We start from the raw sequence: 18,533 nt of genomic DNA, 5'->3' as shown, positions 1-18,533 counted from the left end.
CTCCGCTTGGTTTCCCCGATGTAGAGGAAGCCACACCGGGTACAGCGGATGCAGTATACCACATTGGCAGATGTGCAGGTGAACATCTGCTTGATGTGGAAAGTCTTCTTGGGGCCTGGGATGGGGGTGAGGGAGGAGGTATGGGGGCAGGTGTAGCACTTCCTGCGGTTGCAGGGTAAAGTGCCGGGTGTGGTGGAGCTGGAGGGGAGTGTGGAGCGGACAAGGGAGTCACGGAGAGAGTTGTCCCTCCGGAAAGCAGATAAAGGTGGGGAGGGAAAGATGTCTTTGGTGGTGGGGTCGGATTGCAGATGGCGGAAGTGTCGGAGGATGATGCGTTGGATCCGGAGGTTGGTGGGGTGGTACGTGAGGACGAGGGGGATTCTTTTTTGGTTTTTATTGCGTGGACGGGGTGTGAGGGATGAGGTGCGGGAGATGTGGGAGACACGGTTGAGGGCGTTCTCGACCACCGAGGAGGGGAAGTTACGGTCCTTGAAAAACGAGGACAACTGAGATGTACGGGAGTGGAATGCCTCATCCTGGGAGCAGATGCGGCGGAGGCGAAGGAATTGGGAATAGGGGATAGCATTTTTGCAGGAAGGTGGGTGGGAGGAGGAGTATTCTAGGTAGCTGTGGGAGTCGGTGGGCTTGAAATGAATATCGGTTTCGAGGTGGTTGCCCGATATGGAGACAGAGAGGTCCAGGAAGGGGAGAGAGGTGTTAGAGATGGTCCAGGTAAACTTAAGGTTGGGGTGGAAGGTGTTAGTGAAGTGTATGAACTGTTCGAGCTCCTCGTGGGAGCACGAGGCGGCGCCGATACAGTCATCAATGTAACGGAGGAAGAGGTGGGGTTCAGGGCCGGTGTAGGTACGGAAGAGGGATTGTTCCACGTAACCTACAAAGAGGCAGGCGTAGCTTGGGCCCATGCGGGTACCCATGGCTACCCCCTTTGTCTGTAGGAAGTGGGAGGAATTGAAAGAGAAGTTGTTGAGTGTGAGGACGAGTTCGGCTAAGCGGATGAGGGTGTCAGTGGAGGGGGACTGGTCGGGCCTGCGGGACAGGAAGAAGCGGAGGGCCTTAAGGCCATCTGCATGGGGAATGCAGGTGTAGAGGGACTGGACGTCCATGGTAAAGATGAGGTGTTGGGGACCGGGGAATTGGAAGTTCTGGAGGAGGTGGAGGGCGTGGGTGGTGTCACGGACATAGGTAGGGAGTTCCTGGACCAAGGGGGAGAAAATGGAGTCGAGATAGTTGGAGATCAGTTCGGTGGGGCAGGAGCAGGCGGAGACAATGGGTCGACCAGGGCATTCAGGTTTGTGGATTTTGGGAAGGAGATAGAAGCGGGCAGTGCGAGGTTGGGGAACGATGAGGTTGGAGGCCGTGGGTGGGAGGTCGTTGCCAGGAGACAGGAGGCTCAGGAGCTCCCAGTCTGCAAGAGAGAGAGAGGGGAAGACGGCCAAACCCATTGCATCAACTTACTCTCCCATATTGCAAAACTGCATTTAATACTGCTTCGAACACACCAGACGTTAACACTTCGCAGTCTTCCCACGCATTACGAAGAGATTCAAAGCAGGCATCATGGACAGCAAAACACATCACATTCTGTAAATTATTCAACAAAACAAAAACCTACCAAGAGACATTCATTAAATTATAAATAGATTATATTGTCCAGCAAAATGAAGCTGAAAATGAAATCAGATAATTTTATACCAGTGTCAGGTTGTTGATCATTCTTTGGCCACAGTCTGTCCTTTATTATCAACATTCTTCTAATACGAGATACTAAACGAGTATTCTGCATCATTATTTACTGTAGAGAAGGATATAGAAGATAGAGAACTTGGAAAAATAAATAGTGACATCTTGAAAAATGTCCATATTACAGAGGAGGAGGTGCTGGACTTCTTTAAATGCATAAAGGTGGATAAATCTAGGTGACTCTAGAACTCTGTGGGAAGCTAAGGAAGTGATTGCTGGGCCTCTTGCTGAGATATTTGTATCATGGATAGCCACAGGTCAGGTGCCAGAAGATTGGAGGTTGCCTAACATGGGGCCACTATTTCAGAAAGCTGGTAAGGAAAAGACAGGGAACTATAGACCGATGAGCCTAACATGAGTGGTGGGCACGTTGTTGGAGGGGATCCTGAGGGACAGGATTTACATATATTTGGAAAGGTGAGGACTGATTAGGGATAGTCAACGTGGCTTTGTGCATGGGAAATCATATTTCACTAACTTGATTGAGTTTTTTGAAGAAGTAATGAAGAGGACTGATGAAGGCAGGGTACTGGACGTGATCTATGTGGACTTCAGTAAGGCATTTGACAAGGTTCCTCATGGTAGACTGGTTTGCAAGGTCAGATCACATGGAATAGAGGGAGAACTAGCTATTCGGATACAGAACTGACTCAAAGGTAGAAGACAGAGGGTGGTGGTGGAGGCTTGCTTTTCAGACTGGAGCCCTGTGACCAGCAGTGTTCCACAAGGGTTGGTCCTGGTTCCACTGCTTTTTGTCATTGATATAAACTATTTGGATGTGAATGTAGGAGATATTGTTAGTAAGTTTTCAGATGACACCAAAATTGGAGGTATAGTGGACAGTGATGAAGGTTCCCTCAGAGTATAACAGGACCTTGACAAATAGGCCAATGGGCTGAGGAGTGGCAGATGGAGTTTAATTTCGATAAATGAGAGGTGGTGCATTTTGGAAAGGCAAATCAGGGCAGGATTTATACACTTAATGGTAAGGTCCTAGGGAGTGTTGCTGAACAAAGAGACCTTGAAGTGCAGGTTCATAGTTCTTTGAAAGGGAAGTCACAGGTAGATAGGATGGTGAAGAAGGCGTTTGGTAAGCTTTCCTTTATTGGTCAGTGCATTGAATATAGGAGTTGGGAGGTCATGTTGTGGCTATACAGGACAGTGTTAGGCCACTTTTGGAATACTGCGTTCAATTCTGGTCTCCCTGCTATAGAAAGGATGTTGTGAAACTTGAAAGGATTCAGAAAAGATTTACAAGGATGTTGCCAGGGTTGGAGGGTTTCAGCTACAGGGAGAGGCTGAATAGGCTGGGACTATTTTCCCTGGAGTGTCGGAGGCTGAGGGGTGACCTTATAGAGGTTAATAAAATCTTGAGGGGCATAGATAGGGTGAATAGTCAAGGTCTTTTCCCTGGATGCAGCAGCCCAAAACTAGAGGGCATAAGTTTAGAGGGGAAAGATTTAAAAGGGACCTAGGGGCAACGTTTTCACACAGAGGGTGGTGCGTGTATGGAATGAGCTGCCAGAGGAAGTGGTGGAGGGTGGTATGATTAGAATATTTAAAAGGCATATGGATGGTTATATGAATAGGAAGGGTATAGAGGGATATAGGCCAAATGCTGGCAAATGGGACTGTATTTATTAGGATATCTGTTTGGCATGTATGAGTTGGACCAAAGGTTCTGTTTCCATACTGTATATCTCTTTGACTGTATGACCTACATTTTCACTACCATTAGGATTTCCTTTTCATCTCACTTACTCTATCTTTGCTATTCTATCTCATCATACACAAAAACTATTTTCCCTTCCTCTCCTACTTCAACACACATGCACAAAATCACTCTTTCAAGATCCTCACTCTGTTTCTCATTCATTCACTCTCTCAAACTCTGCCATGTTCCTCTGCACTTTCTCTTTCAGCCAAGAAGTGGAAGACTCACGCTGCTGGAGATGGTTCCTTATTGCTCTGGTCTTCTTCACATATCAGCATTGGTCTGACAGATAAAAAATATGTCTTAGGTGTCCAGTCTAACATAGCAAACCATCATAAATATTATGAGATCTACATAGTTTTGATAGATGTTGACAAAAATGCTCTCAATATATAGAAGCAAACAGCAGTGTAAAAAGCAAAAATAGTGCTGTGATCAACCACTCACAATAAATTCACTTTATTTACAATGGAATTAAAATTGGACAGCAGAGGATTCAAATACCAGATTTAAAGAATGAACCAGAATTTGGAAATCTCAGTTATCACTAACATGTACTTTCCTTGGTTTTAGTAAATGATCTCTTTCTTATCTGATCTCAAATACTTTTTCACTTTATAGTGCCAATTTCTCATTTTCACACTTTCCACTTTCTTTCATTTGTTTTGGCATTTACTTGTTCTCTCTTCTGATTTGATCTGTTCTTCAAAGAATAGAAGTAGTTCATTTATCCCTCAGGCCTGTTCTATAATGCAGTAAAATTATAGCTGATTTGAATCTTAACTCCATTCACATAGCCTGGCTCTATATCCTAGTATGTCCTTGTCCAGCATAAAGCTATTCATTTCAGATTTATAATTGTTAATTGAGCTAACTTCTACTGCCTTTTTATTGGGAACAAGAGCAAAAACAGGAATTGCTGGAAAAACTCAGCAGGTCTGGCAGCATCTGTGGAGAGAAATCAGAGTTAATGTGTCAGGTCCAGTGACCCTTCTTCAGAATCCCTTTTTTGGGGGGTTTGGTTAGCTCAGTTGGCTGAACAGCGGGTTTGCAATGTGAAGTGGTGTCAACAACATGGATTCAACTGCTTTACTGGCTGAGGTTATCAAGAAGGATTCTCCTGCTCAACCTCTCCCTTTACCTGAGGCACGGTGACCCTCAGGTTAAACCACCACCAGTTATCTCTTTCTAATGAGTCTTGTAAAACCGTGACGACTTTATCTCTTACTGCCTTGTTGGGGAGAAAATTGCATACTTCCACTACTGCTCTCATGAAGAAGTGTTTCCCAATTCCCCTCTGGAATGAAGCGGATTTAATTTAAGATAATATCTCCTTGTCTTAGACTCTCCACCAGTGGAAAATTGTTACTTTCTACCTACCCTATCAATAGTATCCAGAATCTTAAAAACTTCACTCACATCATCATTTAATTTCAATTCCAAGAAATACAAGTGTAATATGTATATTTTCTCCTCATAGTCTAACTTCGGCAGCTCTGGTAATATTCCAGTGAATCTGCACTGTACTCCTTTCAAGGCTAATTTCTAAGGCACAGTACCCAGATCTGTACTGCATAAAAAGTATACATTTCAAAATGTATAATCCTCTAGTTATCAAAGTTAGCACTCTGTGAAGTTTTTTAACCACACATGTTTCAATGATGTGTGCACATGAACACCTAGATCTCTTTGGACTTTGACTGTTCTTAATTTTTCATGATTTAAAATTACTCATTTATCCTTTCTCAATTCAAAATGGACGACATTACACTTACCTATGTTTAAACCCAGCTGCCTTGATTAGCCTACTCATTTAATCAACCAGTGTCTTTGTAACTACATGTTCCTGTACATAATATACTATCGTCTTTGGGTGGAATCTCATTGTAGTGAAGCTTTGGGACCATTTCTCAGTGATTGAAGCCAAAACCTACAGGCTTCTGGGTCTGCTTTGCCTGATCCCTCGAGAATTCAATCTAATCAGACAGCTCTATGCGCAGGCAATCTGTCACCTGTGCTATACTGATAGCTGAAGCCAAATGATAATCTACAAATATTCTCAGCTGTAGCCTGTCAGATGCTGAATCTTAGAAATTTAAGGTAACTGTGACCTTCACTGCCACCAGTACTGGGTGTCTATTTACTTGTTGGAATATACCCTCATGCAGAGGTATATGTAAAGGCCCTCTGTGGTACTGCTGCTTCAAGAGATCAAGAAAAGTCAACATTGGCCAAATACCTCTCCAGTAAGGGTGCTCCTTGGCTGACCTGTCTGCTGTGCTCCAATGCATGTGGCTAGACATGCTGATGGCCATGCTGTTCCTCTTCCTTGTTCTAGCAACAAGTGATAACATAGATCTTAAATCCTCTTGTGCCTTTTAGGGCAGTGCTCTATATTGTGTTCAGTTGTGCAGTGTTTGATTTCGTGTGATTGCTGAGTTTCCACTTTGTTGTGTGCTGTCTCAAGCCTGTAGTCATGATTATAAAGATGCTTAAACCTAACTGCAGGTTTGTGGCACCAGGAATTTTTAAAACAGTTATAATAGTGATCAAAGGTGTCATCAACAATGTTATCAGACAGCACTTGCCTAGCAATAATCTGCTCACTTGATGCTCAGCTTGGGTTCTCCCAGGGTCACTTAGCTCCTGACCTTACTACAGCCTTGCTCCAAACATGGACAAAAGAGTTGAATTTCAGAAGTGAAGTGAGAGTGATTGCTTTTGATATCAAGGCTGCATTTGACTGAATGTGGTATCAAGGAACTCTAGCAAAACTGAAGTAAATGGGAATCAAGGGGAAAACGCCTTGTCCTTGGCCCAACCATCTTTAGCTGCTTATCCATGATCTTCCCTTCATCATAAGGTCAGAGGTGGGGATGTTTGCTGATGACTGCACAATGATCAGGACTAGCTGTGACTCTTCAAATACTGAAGCAGTCCATGCCCAAATACAATAAGATATAGAAAATATCCAGGTTTGGGCTGACGAGTCACAAATAACATTTGCCAGGCAATGACAATTTTCAACAAATGAGAATCTAATCATCACCACTTGACATTCAATGGTATTGCTGAATCTCTCATTATTAACATCCTGGAGATTACCATTGACAAGAAACTGAACTGACTAATCAAATAAGCACTGTGGTTACAAGAGTAGATCAAAGACTAGGAATCTTGCAGCGAGTAACTCATTTCCTGACTCCCAAAGCCTGTCCATCATCTACAAGGCACAAGTCAGGAGAGTGATAAAATAATCCCCACTTGCCTGCATGAGTGCAGCACCAACAACAATCAAAGAGCTTGACACCATCAGGACAAAGCAGCCTGCTTGCTTAGCACTAGATACTCAGTCAGTCAGTCCCTCCACCACCAATGCTCAGAGGCAGCAGGATGCACCATCTACAAGATGCACGATAGAAATTCAACAAGGCTCCTTAGACAGCACTTTCCAAACTCATGACTACTGCCATATAGAAGGTCAAAGGCAACCAATACACTGAAACCACCACCTGCAATTTCCCCTCCAAGTCACTGACCATCCAGTTGGAAATTTGTATTCAGTGTTCCTGGGTCAAAATCCTGGAACTCCCTCTCTAATGGCATTGTGGCTGTGCCTACACCAAATGGACTTCAGTGATTTAAAAAAGCAGCTCACCGTCACCTTCTGAAGAACAAATAGGAATGGGCTTCTAGCCAGCTACTAATGCCCATCACCCATGAGTGGATAAAAACAAAAGCTCATGTTTACACAATAACAATTATCTTGGCTTATGTTTGTGGCATAGAACACATTTACCTAGCAGATTGTGCTGCCAATTCACTCTTAATATTATCATGCCACACAATCTGCCTTACCAGATCAACCGAGCCTTACTGCAAGCTCTGCAGTTGCTGCCTCTCCTTTACACAGAAGCCTGGATGTCTATTTCTGTGAACAATGCCTTCTTGCTATGCAGCCACCATAGCCAAGCCGCTAAGATATTGATACATTGTGGGGCCCATGCACTATCCAAAAAAAGTTTAATCTCAGCTTGTCTCCACTTCTTATTTCAAATTTAATTGCTACTGATTAATTAGTCAGTGGGTGAATTGCTGATGCTAGTTTAACTCTGCCCATGGAAAAGCTGCTTGGATGTGGCAGCACATCGAGTAGAAGACCCAGCACGCATCTTTCAAAGAGTCCTCATCCCCAAAGCTAGTACAACTGGTAAGATTCTGTGCTTTGTGTCAGTCCCTCTCTGTTGTGTTAACTAAGTCATTAATAAATGTAGCAAATAGTTCAATGAATTCCTTGGATGCTATACTTGGTCACTCCCTTTGACTTGAGTGCATTCACTCTTAAACACTTAATTTGCCCATTACTGTGTCAACATTCTATTCTGTCTATCCCCTCTTTTGCTATCCTCATTCATGCATTTGTTGTGCTGGTCAATCATTCCTTTGATATCCCTCTCTCTCATACTAGCCCATTCCTTTACTCCAGTATCCCCACCAATGGAAGAATGATAAAGGACTCACTCTGCTCGTGACAGACCCTCACTGCTCTTGGCTGCTTCATACACCTGCAATGATCTGGCAAACAAGGAAAATGATCAATAAACACGTAAATACACAGAAGTAAATATGCAGGAGAACAACCTACTACCTTTTTAAAAGTCAATTTCTCTTTCCAGTTTTATCTCCTCATTCCCTGCAGAATGAGCACCTTCACTGAGGTACAGTTCCATTAGATGTTAGTGACGTTACTCAAGTGTCTATGGTTTATATAGGAGTCCTGATGATAACAGGCAGCAGACTGTATTCTTGAGGATTTGGTTAAAACCTTTTGCAATCCTGTCTGTGCATGGTATCCAGTCCACACACTTATAGTGAGGAGACAACTGATAGTAATCAGGGGTGGAAACAATTTATTTTCCTAAATTTTAAGTGATATGCAATTGTAGGTTCTTCATTGCTGTTTTCATTGTGATCAACCAACTCAAAGAAAGCTTAAGTATACAAAATTAAATAAAGTACAATAAGTAAAAGAAAACAAATGAGTAAAGACAAGAGTCAATTTATCTACGATCTCTTGTACTAAAGAAGGGCCAAATCTATTATCATGTATCCACTCGTAAAAATGCCTACAAATGAAGGGATGGCAGGATCGGTAGGCATGGATGCTAGATTGATCTGAAAGGAACTTAAGAGTCCTAATTATGGGCAAATCTATCTCATTGTTCTCATCTATCTCATTTGGTTCTGAATTTGATATGTTGACACAACTTCAGAACTAGATTAACACATATGTAAACTTTAATTCACCAAACCACATTTACCTACACTCACTCAAACATATTGAAATTACAGCATTGACTTGGGCACAATTTTTTCCCACATTGGACAATCTTTATAACATGGCAAAAATAGTGAAAGAACTCAGAAATTATAAGTCCTGTATTCACTATTTTTAGGGTGGTGTAAATAGATTTGGCTCTGGATTTATGGTTTGTGAAGGCAGTTAGCCATTTAAATCATCAGCTGCATCCTTTCTCATATGTTTTTGGTGAAATAAGTGTCTGAAGATTAGACCAGGTAAAAGCAGATCTGAATCTTGTGAATTCATTTGGATAGCCAGGATAAACTTTTGAAGAGTTATGTTAGCCATTTGGAACTTGTCCTGGGCCACCCTTGGTGGAGGTAAGGTACCTTTTGGGACCTTATGAGATTGTGAAAAGTAGACATGTTGGTGTGTAAAATGTGGACAAACTTATTAAGAGTGTCAAATTGTCAAAGAACTGTAAAAGCTGTCAGAGAACTGTCCAAGCTACAGAAAACTATCAAAGCAGTCAAAAAGAAGTGCTTTATATTTCAGCGTGCCTTTTGACATCTGTATTAGAATTAGTGCTCGATGCCGAACTTATCATTTTCACAAGGCAGTGTTTATCATCAGAGCACATTGGTGAATAGCTCCAAGTGATTTTTGAATAGAAGTGTTCGTTTTCATGAGACACTAACCACTTTAGCCAATTTTCTGTTTTTGTCAGACATCATTTGGAGGAAGTTCAACGTATTGATTTTTTTAAATCAATGGGAATTTTTTATACAGTGATATTCTCAATTGACATATATAACATATCTTTTGTCAGCATAGTTCGTGAGATTTGTCTGTGGTGGATATTAGGTGAATTGGCTATGAAGAGGGAGGAGCAAAGAGTACAATGACTAGAAATGATTGATATGAGTAGGCACTAAGTTGGCATAGTGAGTAGTGTACAGGGTGCCATTGACCTTTAATAGGCAAAATAGAGGGTACTGTGGCATAGAGTGGCATTGGCGATATGACAGGCCAAGATAGTGGGAACTTGTGCTTAGGGTGGCATGGAGGTTAAAAGGCAATGGGAAATGGTACAGAGGCATAGGTTATGAAGTGCCATAACTTGACATGAATAGGCCATGGGGGATGTGTGGAGGGTGGGGCCTATGAGGAGTGAGGGCTGTATGCATGTTTTTGGGGTCCTGTTTTATTAAACTGCAATATACCGTCGATGTATATAGATATATAGGCAGACCTTCCAGCCAGCAGCATCCACTGCCATTTTGGGGTCACTCAGTTTGCCTCCCAAGGAACCCACCATCTCTGAGCAAGAATCTGATCTTCTGGAGCTTCAGGTTTATGGGACCTGGAAATGGGCTGTTTCCTGATCTGGTAGCAAAAATCGAGGCCTTCGTCTTCCAATTTTGACGCACCTTGGTTATCTCCCCAGTATGCCCCCACTTTACACCAGAGCACTCTCCTCCTTGAATTTTGCTATCTTCTCCATTCCTGAGTTTGACTACAACTTTTCCTCTCTTTTAAATATTTGGTCTTTTTTAGGTGCACTCTCTTCAAAAATTATCTGTCCCAATTCATCACATTCTCATCCCCTCTCCCGAGACAGAGTTGAAAAACTCACTCTGCAGATGGTAGACATTCACTGTTCTCGATTTCTTCACATACCACCCCTGGCCTGACAGTCAAAACAAATAGAAATGAACAGCAGCACACCTCCTTTTTCTATTACTTTACACAAAAATATGGTTACACATACTACGGCACATTTATTTCTGTAAACCTAAGGAAAAATACTTCACTGAAACAATTCAGAATCAATGCCAATTTGTTAGCTTTTCCTTCTACTTTACAAATAGAAGAAGTTATGTCCCTCCCCCACACCTTGTATGTATATCTGCATGCATGCTTGCATGTAGTTATTCACATGCACGTAAACATTTTGAATATGTGCACATACTAAACAATCAGTAACACATACATTACATAAGAACAGATTTTGGCTAAAAATGGCACATGTGCTTGTATTTAAAATGGTAGATTGAACTCATTTTAGCAATGTTGACCAAACTTCAAAATTGTAGGTATGTTGCCCGCAGGTCTACAATTCACATTCACGATGAGTCAGGCCCTTGGAAGGACTGAAGAGTTAAAAAATGTACCACAAAAGCTGTTCAGTGTAATTTGCTCTGTCACCGTTAGATTGTCTCATGTGCACTCAAAGAATCATTCATAACTCATTGCTGTACTTATTCTCTTCAATCCTCTCTCTTTTGTTCCTCCCTCAATTCTTGCTGTCTTTCCCACCCTTTTCAACTCTCGGGGGATATGCGCGTTTCCCTTCTTTCCCCACTCCATACTTTTCCTTCCTCATTTCCCAACATTCACTCTTTATGCTGCCTTATACTGTCTTCCTTCCCTCAGCCCTTTTAAAAGAAGGAAGGTAAAAAACTCACAGTGCTGTTGATAGACCATCATCAGTCTTTGCTTCTTCACAAATCTGCATCAATCTGACACAGAAAACAAAGAGAAGAACTGTTAACAATGTTGGTTAGAAAATCCATGCTGGCAGCTGTGTGTTTGTATTCAGACGTTAGTTATCAGGATCTACTTTTGGAACTTCGGTGCTGATCCTGGTGGACTTTCTGGGGTCAGCACAAAGCTTACCTAATTGGTATGATGATAGTGAGTGGTTGCACTAATCAGGAGAATAATTTAATATTGGTCAGTGGCCATCACTTCACATTTGTTATCACTGACTCTTTCACACTCTCTCTTTTTCTCCATTTGTCATTCCCTCTTTGGAAGAAAGGTAAAGAACTCACTCTGCTGTTGATTGATCCTCACTGCTGTTGGTTCTTTTGCAAACCGCCTCTGCCCTGACAGTAAACCAAACAGAAATAAACAGCAGCACGTAGGCTTCAATGTTTCTATAAGCCTACACAAGTACATACATAATCAAAAGACCCAAAGTCAGTTGACAAATGGACATTTAAGAATATCACTATGCATGTAAATACACATATATATATACAGACACACATGCCTTAGTGGTAATACAGAGGGTTGGATTAACTTTGATAAGATCAAAATTTGCTCCGTGTGACTAATGTCCAGAAAGTGAAGACAAAAATCTGATTTCACATATATGCTACAACGTAGAATTTTCAATTGATGCAGCATTCTACATTAATTAAGTTATAAGTTTTTGTGAAACTGTAGCTTGTTTGATAGCCTTGGTTCTTCTGGCTTTTTGTAACAGAAGTTCATTATGTTTTAGAACACCCACCCAGTGGGAAAGAAATTGATGAAAAAATACATTATATTACACCTTTCATGACCTCAGAATGTCCAAATGCTCTTTAGAGACATTTTTCTATTTTTTGTTCATGGAGTGTGGGCATAGCTGTATGGGTCTGCATTTATTGTCATTCTCTAATTGCCCAGAGGGAGGAAAAGAGTCAACCACATTATTATGGGTCTGGAGTCAAGCATAAGCCACACCAGTTAACTAGAGTTAACCAGCAACACGAGTTAACTAGATGGGATTTTACAAGAATTGACAATGGTTACATATTGCCATTAGACTAAACTTTTTATTCCAGATTTTTAATGAATTCCACTTAAGTACTTTTGAAATTCAATTGCCTTTTAATGCAGTAAACTTGGCAAATAATTTACACAAAGCAAAATATTATGATGATGATAAGGTAACCTTTCTCAATGCTATTGCTTCCATATCTTCAAATGCACACATGTCAAATCTACACGCGGACACATTCAGAATTTATAGATGGACAGTTCAATATCTGTAGGCAGATTGTTCAGAGTCTATAGACAGGCATGTTAAGTATCTGTATATGGACATATTTAGAATATGTACATGATTACAATCTATGTCTCTCTCTGTATCATTCCTTAAATGCTTTACTTTCTAATTCATCTGAACTAATTGATGTGTATAATGTATGCCACCTCAACATGAGACTTTGCCATGCATTTCCGCTCAGCTACGTTGGAATTTAAGGACTTACTCTTCACTGGGTAGATCTTCACAGCTCTTAGTTCCTTCACACACTTTCACAATTCTGTCAGACAAAGAGAGACTTATCATTCAGGAGAACCAACTGCTTATTGATTTTCTGTGGCAGCTTTTCATATGGATTCTATGGATGGAACACAATCTCTCCCAGATTAACTTTCCTCCTTGTCTAATGTTTGATCTCATGCTTCATGTCATGAATTACTTCATCCATTATTGTACTGAGATCAAATGACAATATAATGACATTAGGAGAGGAATTGATTTTTATATGTCAATTTGATTCAGTTGTAATATTCTGAAACCTGAGTGAATAGTATGTCGATTTAAAACCTACTGCAGAGGCAGGACCATATAATCTAAAATTCACTGTAGTGTAAGACTGAAGGAGTACTGCAATTCTGGAGCTGCTGTCCTTCAGATGAAACATTAAATTTGGTGAGGCATTAAATACCTGCTCAAGACATGTAAAGGATTTCTCAACACCATTTGAATAAGAACAGAAGGTTGTCCTTATCAATAGTCCTCCCAGAATCAATACCATCAAAATTAAGTTTACTGTTCTTCACAAAAAGTGTCTGATCAAGCATACTATTAATGTCATTTTGAAGGTTAAGCAAAATAGTTATGAATATTACTTACCATTGCGAACATATAAACAGCTGATGGGTAGTGTTTTTCATTGTTCTTTTAATTGGTGAAAAATAAAAAAAAGGTAATAGCTATGACACTAGGGTTGTAATGAGAGCTGTATGACTGAGCCTACCAGTTGACTTCAATTATTAAAATAATTGTCTAAAAGTGGACAATGGAAACTGATTTCTTTCAGACAGAAGATTTTAATTGGGGTCACTTTGGAGAAGAATGGCTGAAACAAAGTGTAATATATGGGGCATGATTTCTCAACTATGTTCTGTGAAGCCGAACCATATGATCAATGGAACATTTAATTGAATATGTAGACATGTGCTACATATTTCTCAGGAGAACTACAACAAATAGCCCTGTCACTTACTTCTACACAAGAAGCAGCACAAATTTAGCCCAGGCTATTAATGTCCCATCAGTATACTGTCAATCATCAGTAAAGTGATGGGAGAAGTAATCAACAGTGCTATCAGGTAGCATTGCTTGGCAACAACTTGCTCACCGATGCTAAGTTTGGGTTCTGTCTTCTGCTAGGGTCACGTAGGTGCTGCCTCATTACGGACATAGTTCAAACATGAACAAAACAGAGAACTCCAGAGATGAACAGAAAGTGACAGCCATTAATGCCACATTTGACCAAGTGTGACATCAAGGAGTCATAGCAAAATTAGAGTCAATGGGAATCAAGCGCAAAGTGCTCTGCTGGTTAGAGTCATGGTTTTGAGTCATGAAGGTGGTTTTGGTTGCTGGAGGTCAGCCACCTCAATCCCAGGACTCTGCAGGAGTTCTTTGGGGTAATATCCTAGGGAGATCCATGTTCAGCTGCTTCATCAATGACCTCACCTCTACCATAGGGTCAGAAGTTGGGATGTTCGTTGATGGTTTGCACTATGGTCAGCACCATTCATGGCTCCTCAGATATTGAAATAGTACATGTCCAAATGTAGCAAGACAGACAATATCCAGGTTTGAGCTGATGACTGGCAAGTGACAGCAGTATCACACAAGTGCCAAGCAATGACTATCTTCAGCATGTGAAAATCTAACTATCCCAACTTAACATTCAATGGCATTAGTCATTGAATCCTATACTAACAAAATCCTGGGAATTATCATTGACCACTGAACTGGACTAGCCATATAAGTAGTGGTTATAAGAACAGGTTAGAGGCTAGGAACCTTGCAGTGATTAACTCATCACCTGACTCCTCAAAGCCTGCCCACCATCTACAAAGTACAAGTCAGAGAAGGATGGAATAAAAGCTCCAACAATATTCAAGAAGTTGACATCATTCAGGACCAAGCAACCCCATTTGACTGGCACCACATCCACAAACATCCAGTACCTCCACCAACAATATTCAATAACAGCAGTTTGTACCATCTACATGATTCAGAAATTCACCAAGGTTCTTTAGACAGACCTTCTGAACCCATGACCCATCTAAAAGTACAAGGGCAGCAGATAAATGGGAACTTGCCACCTGCAACTTTCCCTCCAAGCCACAGTGCACTTACATTTTACACATTGTGGCCATTGTTGTATTCTTTTAAGAAAATGTAACTTCTCTAATTGTCTAAACAATTAGACAATCATATCATTTTAAAGCTAAATACATAAGAATGCAATATTTGGCTTATCTAGCTTATGCTTCAACAGTCATTCATGTGCCAGCAGTGGAACATCCATATGATAAGACTTTTTAACCATCATTTATGTGCAAGTGCTTCTTGACTTCAGGCCAGAAACTATTTTTTTCCTAATTTGATCTATTTCTTATCATCTAACATGCATTCTAGATTAGACATTTTATTCCACAATGTTTTGGACACCCACTAAAAGAAGCTGCCTAATAATCTAATTTGAAGCCATGAAAATAACTTTTTTTCAGAATTTTCCTTGCAAGAATCTCCTAATTTTTGGGATCAGCCTCAAGTTCCTTTCTTTACATTGGTTTGAGAACTTGGATTCAAGTTCTCGTGCTTTGATGGACAGAACCAAGTGCTCTAAGCTATTTGGATACAGGCCCAATTAATTTATCGCTTCATGAGATAAATCTGGGATTTACACTCACTGTTCATGTAATATAGCACAGGACTCTGCTTGCTTTGTTGTTTGCTATTCTACATGACTGTCCATGGTGTGTTGTATCTACAATCACTCCTGGATCTCCCAGACTGTCTTTTATTTCCTTCCAAAATAGAATACATTGGCACCTTGTACAAACTTGCACACTACAAGATGGATAAAATGGACCCATGTCAATATTAGGAGGTCACAGTGAAGATGTAGTGGCTTTGGTTCACCACCTCTCCTTGACAGCATGGTTGTGATGTGATGAAAATCATGGTCTACTCTGGCCCTATCAAGAACAATCTGAATTGACAGAACCCCTTCAATACAGAAAAACAGTTTGTGGTGATTCAGAGGAAGTACAAGGAAGAACAAAGCAAAAGGGAGGATAAATGAAAGTTTCTGAAAATTTTGAATAGAGTCAGGATTTAAGGATTGTCAAAGGAGAGGAAGCTTAGAGGGCTGAATAACCTCCTCCTGTTCTTATAGAACTATGTCAGCAGTGCTAAACTGAGTTTTATAATTGTGAGAGACTGATCATAAAGCAGGGTGATATAGAATCCATACAGTGTGGAAGCAGGTCATTTGGCCCATCAAGTCCACACCAACCCTCTGAAGTGCATCCCATCCAGACAGTTGGCCTAGTCTGGAATCAAACCTGGGTCCCTGCCACTGTGAGGCAGCAGTGCTAATGACTGAGCCACTGAACCACAGTGAAGAGTTGAAGGAAAAGTTCTGTTGTTGGCAGCCACCGAACAGTCAGATCTGGAGAGAATTTCTGAGTTGCCTAGATGTCAGTAAGAAGCAAGTTTCAGTAGAATAATAGTGTGGAATTGTCAAAGAAGAAGACATTCTCCAAAAGTTGTTGAAGATACAGGTTTAGGGAATCCATGTTAAGCAATAACTGTGCCGAGTTAGCATTTTAAGGGTCAAGGGGACAGAAGTTAATTGAAGAAAATAACATGATGTCATTACAAAGAAATTTGCCAAAAGTCAACCAATTACAGCATTACCAATTGAGCAAGAAGCTTTAGTTTGGAGAAAGGAGTAATTCTTCACCAGGTCTCAGTGCCTGTAAGGATATAGCTGGTGTAAAAGGATGATTTCTCTTCCTGATGTTTGTAACATAATTGTTCCAATAGTTTTGTTTGCATTTTTACCTTATGTGTATTAAACTTCTATGTGCTTTTGTAAAAGTACATTGGCATCTCTTGTAAATGTTTTCAGTGACTAACATTCATAATATACAAACAGAAAAATAAAACTTGTGGTCTATCAAGCCAGGTTTCTCTCTGGGATCTGACTTGTCCAGTATTAACTTCTACTGTGATTATAACAAAGTAGCAGCTCTTTGTGGGATAAAAAGAAAATCCATAATTTAAGAGGGATCTGTGAAACTTTAAAACATGAGCAATTGGAAATGTTAAGCATTGAAACAGGAGAGTTGTTATGAAGAATATTGAAAGTTAGAAATTTTAAAACAGATTTTATTGTTGCTAAGACTTTTTTAGAAGTAGAATATGTAACTGGATTATTTGAAATCTTTTACTATGTTTAAACTGGAAAGATAGTGAATAAGTTGGAGAAGGAATCAAAGCAGAGTCTCATAAGGATGAGACATTTAAAGTGATGACCTATATATAGAGGAAACCCTGAAATTGATGTGTCACCAAAATACTTCGATAAATTTAGTAAGAAATGAAAAAAAAACTTTGAATTGGAGTAAAAAGTAAGAAATGAAAAGAGAAAAGAAAGATAAAGAAAGAGAGATGGATAGAGAAGTGACAGAAAAAGAATAAGAAAGAAAGAAGAAATAGTAGTTCAGAGAAACAATCTGCCTCCACTGGGGGCCATTATTTAGCTAGAAATCTGCATTTAGTGCCTAAAATTACAGAGGGTGGAGTTGAAAGATATTTCACCTCATCTGAAAAGATAGCTGTGAAGTTGAAGTGGCCAAAGGATTTGAGGTCCTCAACATGATAGTGTCCTGATAGGTGCAGCTATGTGTTTGTGTCTACCAACCCTCAGGTGAGCAATCTTCAGATTAGAATGCTATGAAAAGGGTAATACTCAGAGGTTGTGAGCTTGTCCGTTAAAATTTCAGGTTGTAAGAGAAGAAAACTAATAATACATTTGTACAATTTGGAAGAGAAAAAGAAATGCCATGGACTTAGTGACTTCAAACTCATGTTACTGGCTGGACCAGCGTTTATCATTCTTCCCTAATTGCCCTCAAAAAGGTAGTGGTGAGCTGCCTTTTTGAACCACTGCAGTTCTTGCGATGGTTGAGACACTCACAATACTGTTTGGAAGGGAGTTCCAGGACTTGGGACCTGTGATGCTAAAGAAACAATGATAAAGGATGATGTGTGGCTTGGAAGGAAACTTGCAGCTGGTGGTGTTCCCATGCATCTACTATGCTTCTTCTTCTAGGTGTTAGAGGTAGTATGTTTGAAAGATGCTATTGCAGGAGCCTTGGTGAGTTACTGCAATGTATCTAACAGATGGTACGCACTGCTGCCACTATGCTTTGATGGTGAAGGTAGTGAATGTTGATGGCGGTGGATAAGTAAGTGGAGACTTTTCTGCCATACCCTTGACATGAGCATTGAGGATGATGGACAAGAAATGGGGGTGGGGAGTGCAGGAATTGACCATTTCACTGCAGAATTCCTAGCCTCTGACCTGTTCTTGCAACCACAGTATGTATATGGCTGATCCAATGCAGTTTCTAGTCAATAGAAACCCCAGGATTTTGTTAGTGGGAGAATCAGCAATGGTGATGCCATTGAACGTCAGGAGGTGATGGTTAGATTCTCTCTTGTTGGAGATGGCCATTGCCTGGCATTTTTGTGGCATGCATTTTTCTTGCCAGTTATCAGACCAAGTCTTGATGTTATCCAGGTCTTGCTGCATAAAATCATGAGCTGCTTCAGTGTCTGAAGATTTGTGAATGGTTCTGAACACTGTGGCCGTCAGC

At 40.7% G+C, this 18,533-nt stretch overlaps 1 protein-coding gene across 1 annotated transcript in view; it reads right to left on the bottom strand.

Annotated features, from left to right (window-relative positions):
* LOC109910603 (cyclic nucleotide gated channel subunit beta 1) overlaps window positions 1-18,533 on the bottom strand; it is a 173,730-nt gene that overhangs the window by 87,288 nt on the left and 67,909 nt on the right. The window contains 4 exon segments of the mRNA XM_048606008.1: window positions 7,997-8,050; window positions 11,246-11,299; window positions 11,615-11,668; window positions 12,824-12,877. Of these exon segments, the coding sequence (XP_048461965.1) occupies window positions 7,997-8,050; window positions 11,246-11,299; window positions 11,615-11,668; window positions 12,824-12,877 (216 nt within the window).

This window comes from Rhincodon typus, chromosome 15 (genome assembly GCF_021869965.1).
Source record: "Rhincodon typus isolate 14 chromosome 15, sRhiTyp1.1, whole genome shotgun sequence".
Lineage (NCBI taxonomy): Eukaryota > Metazoa > Chordata > Chondrichthyes > Orectolobiformes > Rhincodontidae > Rhincodon > Rhincodon typus.
Note: the sequence above shows the minus strand (reverse complement) of the source record. Positions and strands in the feature narration are given on the sequence as shown.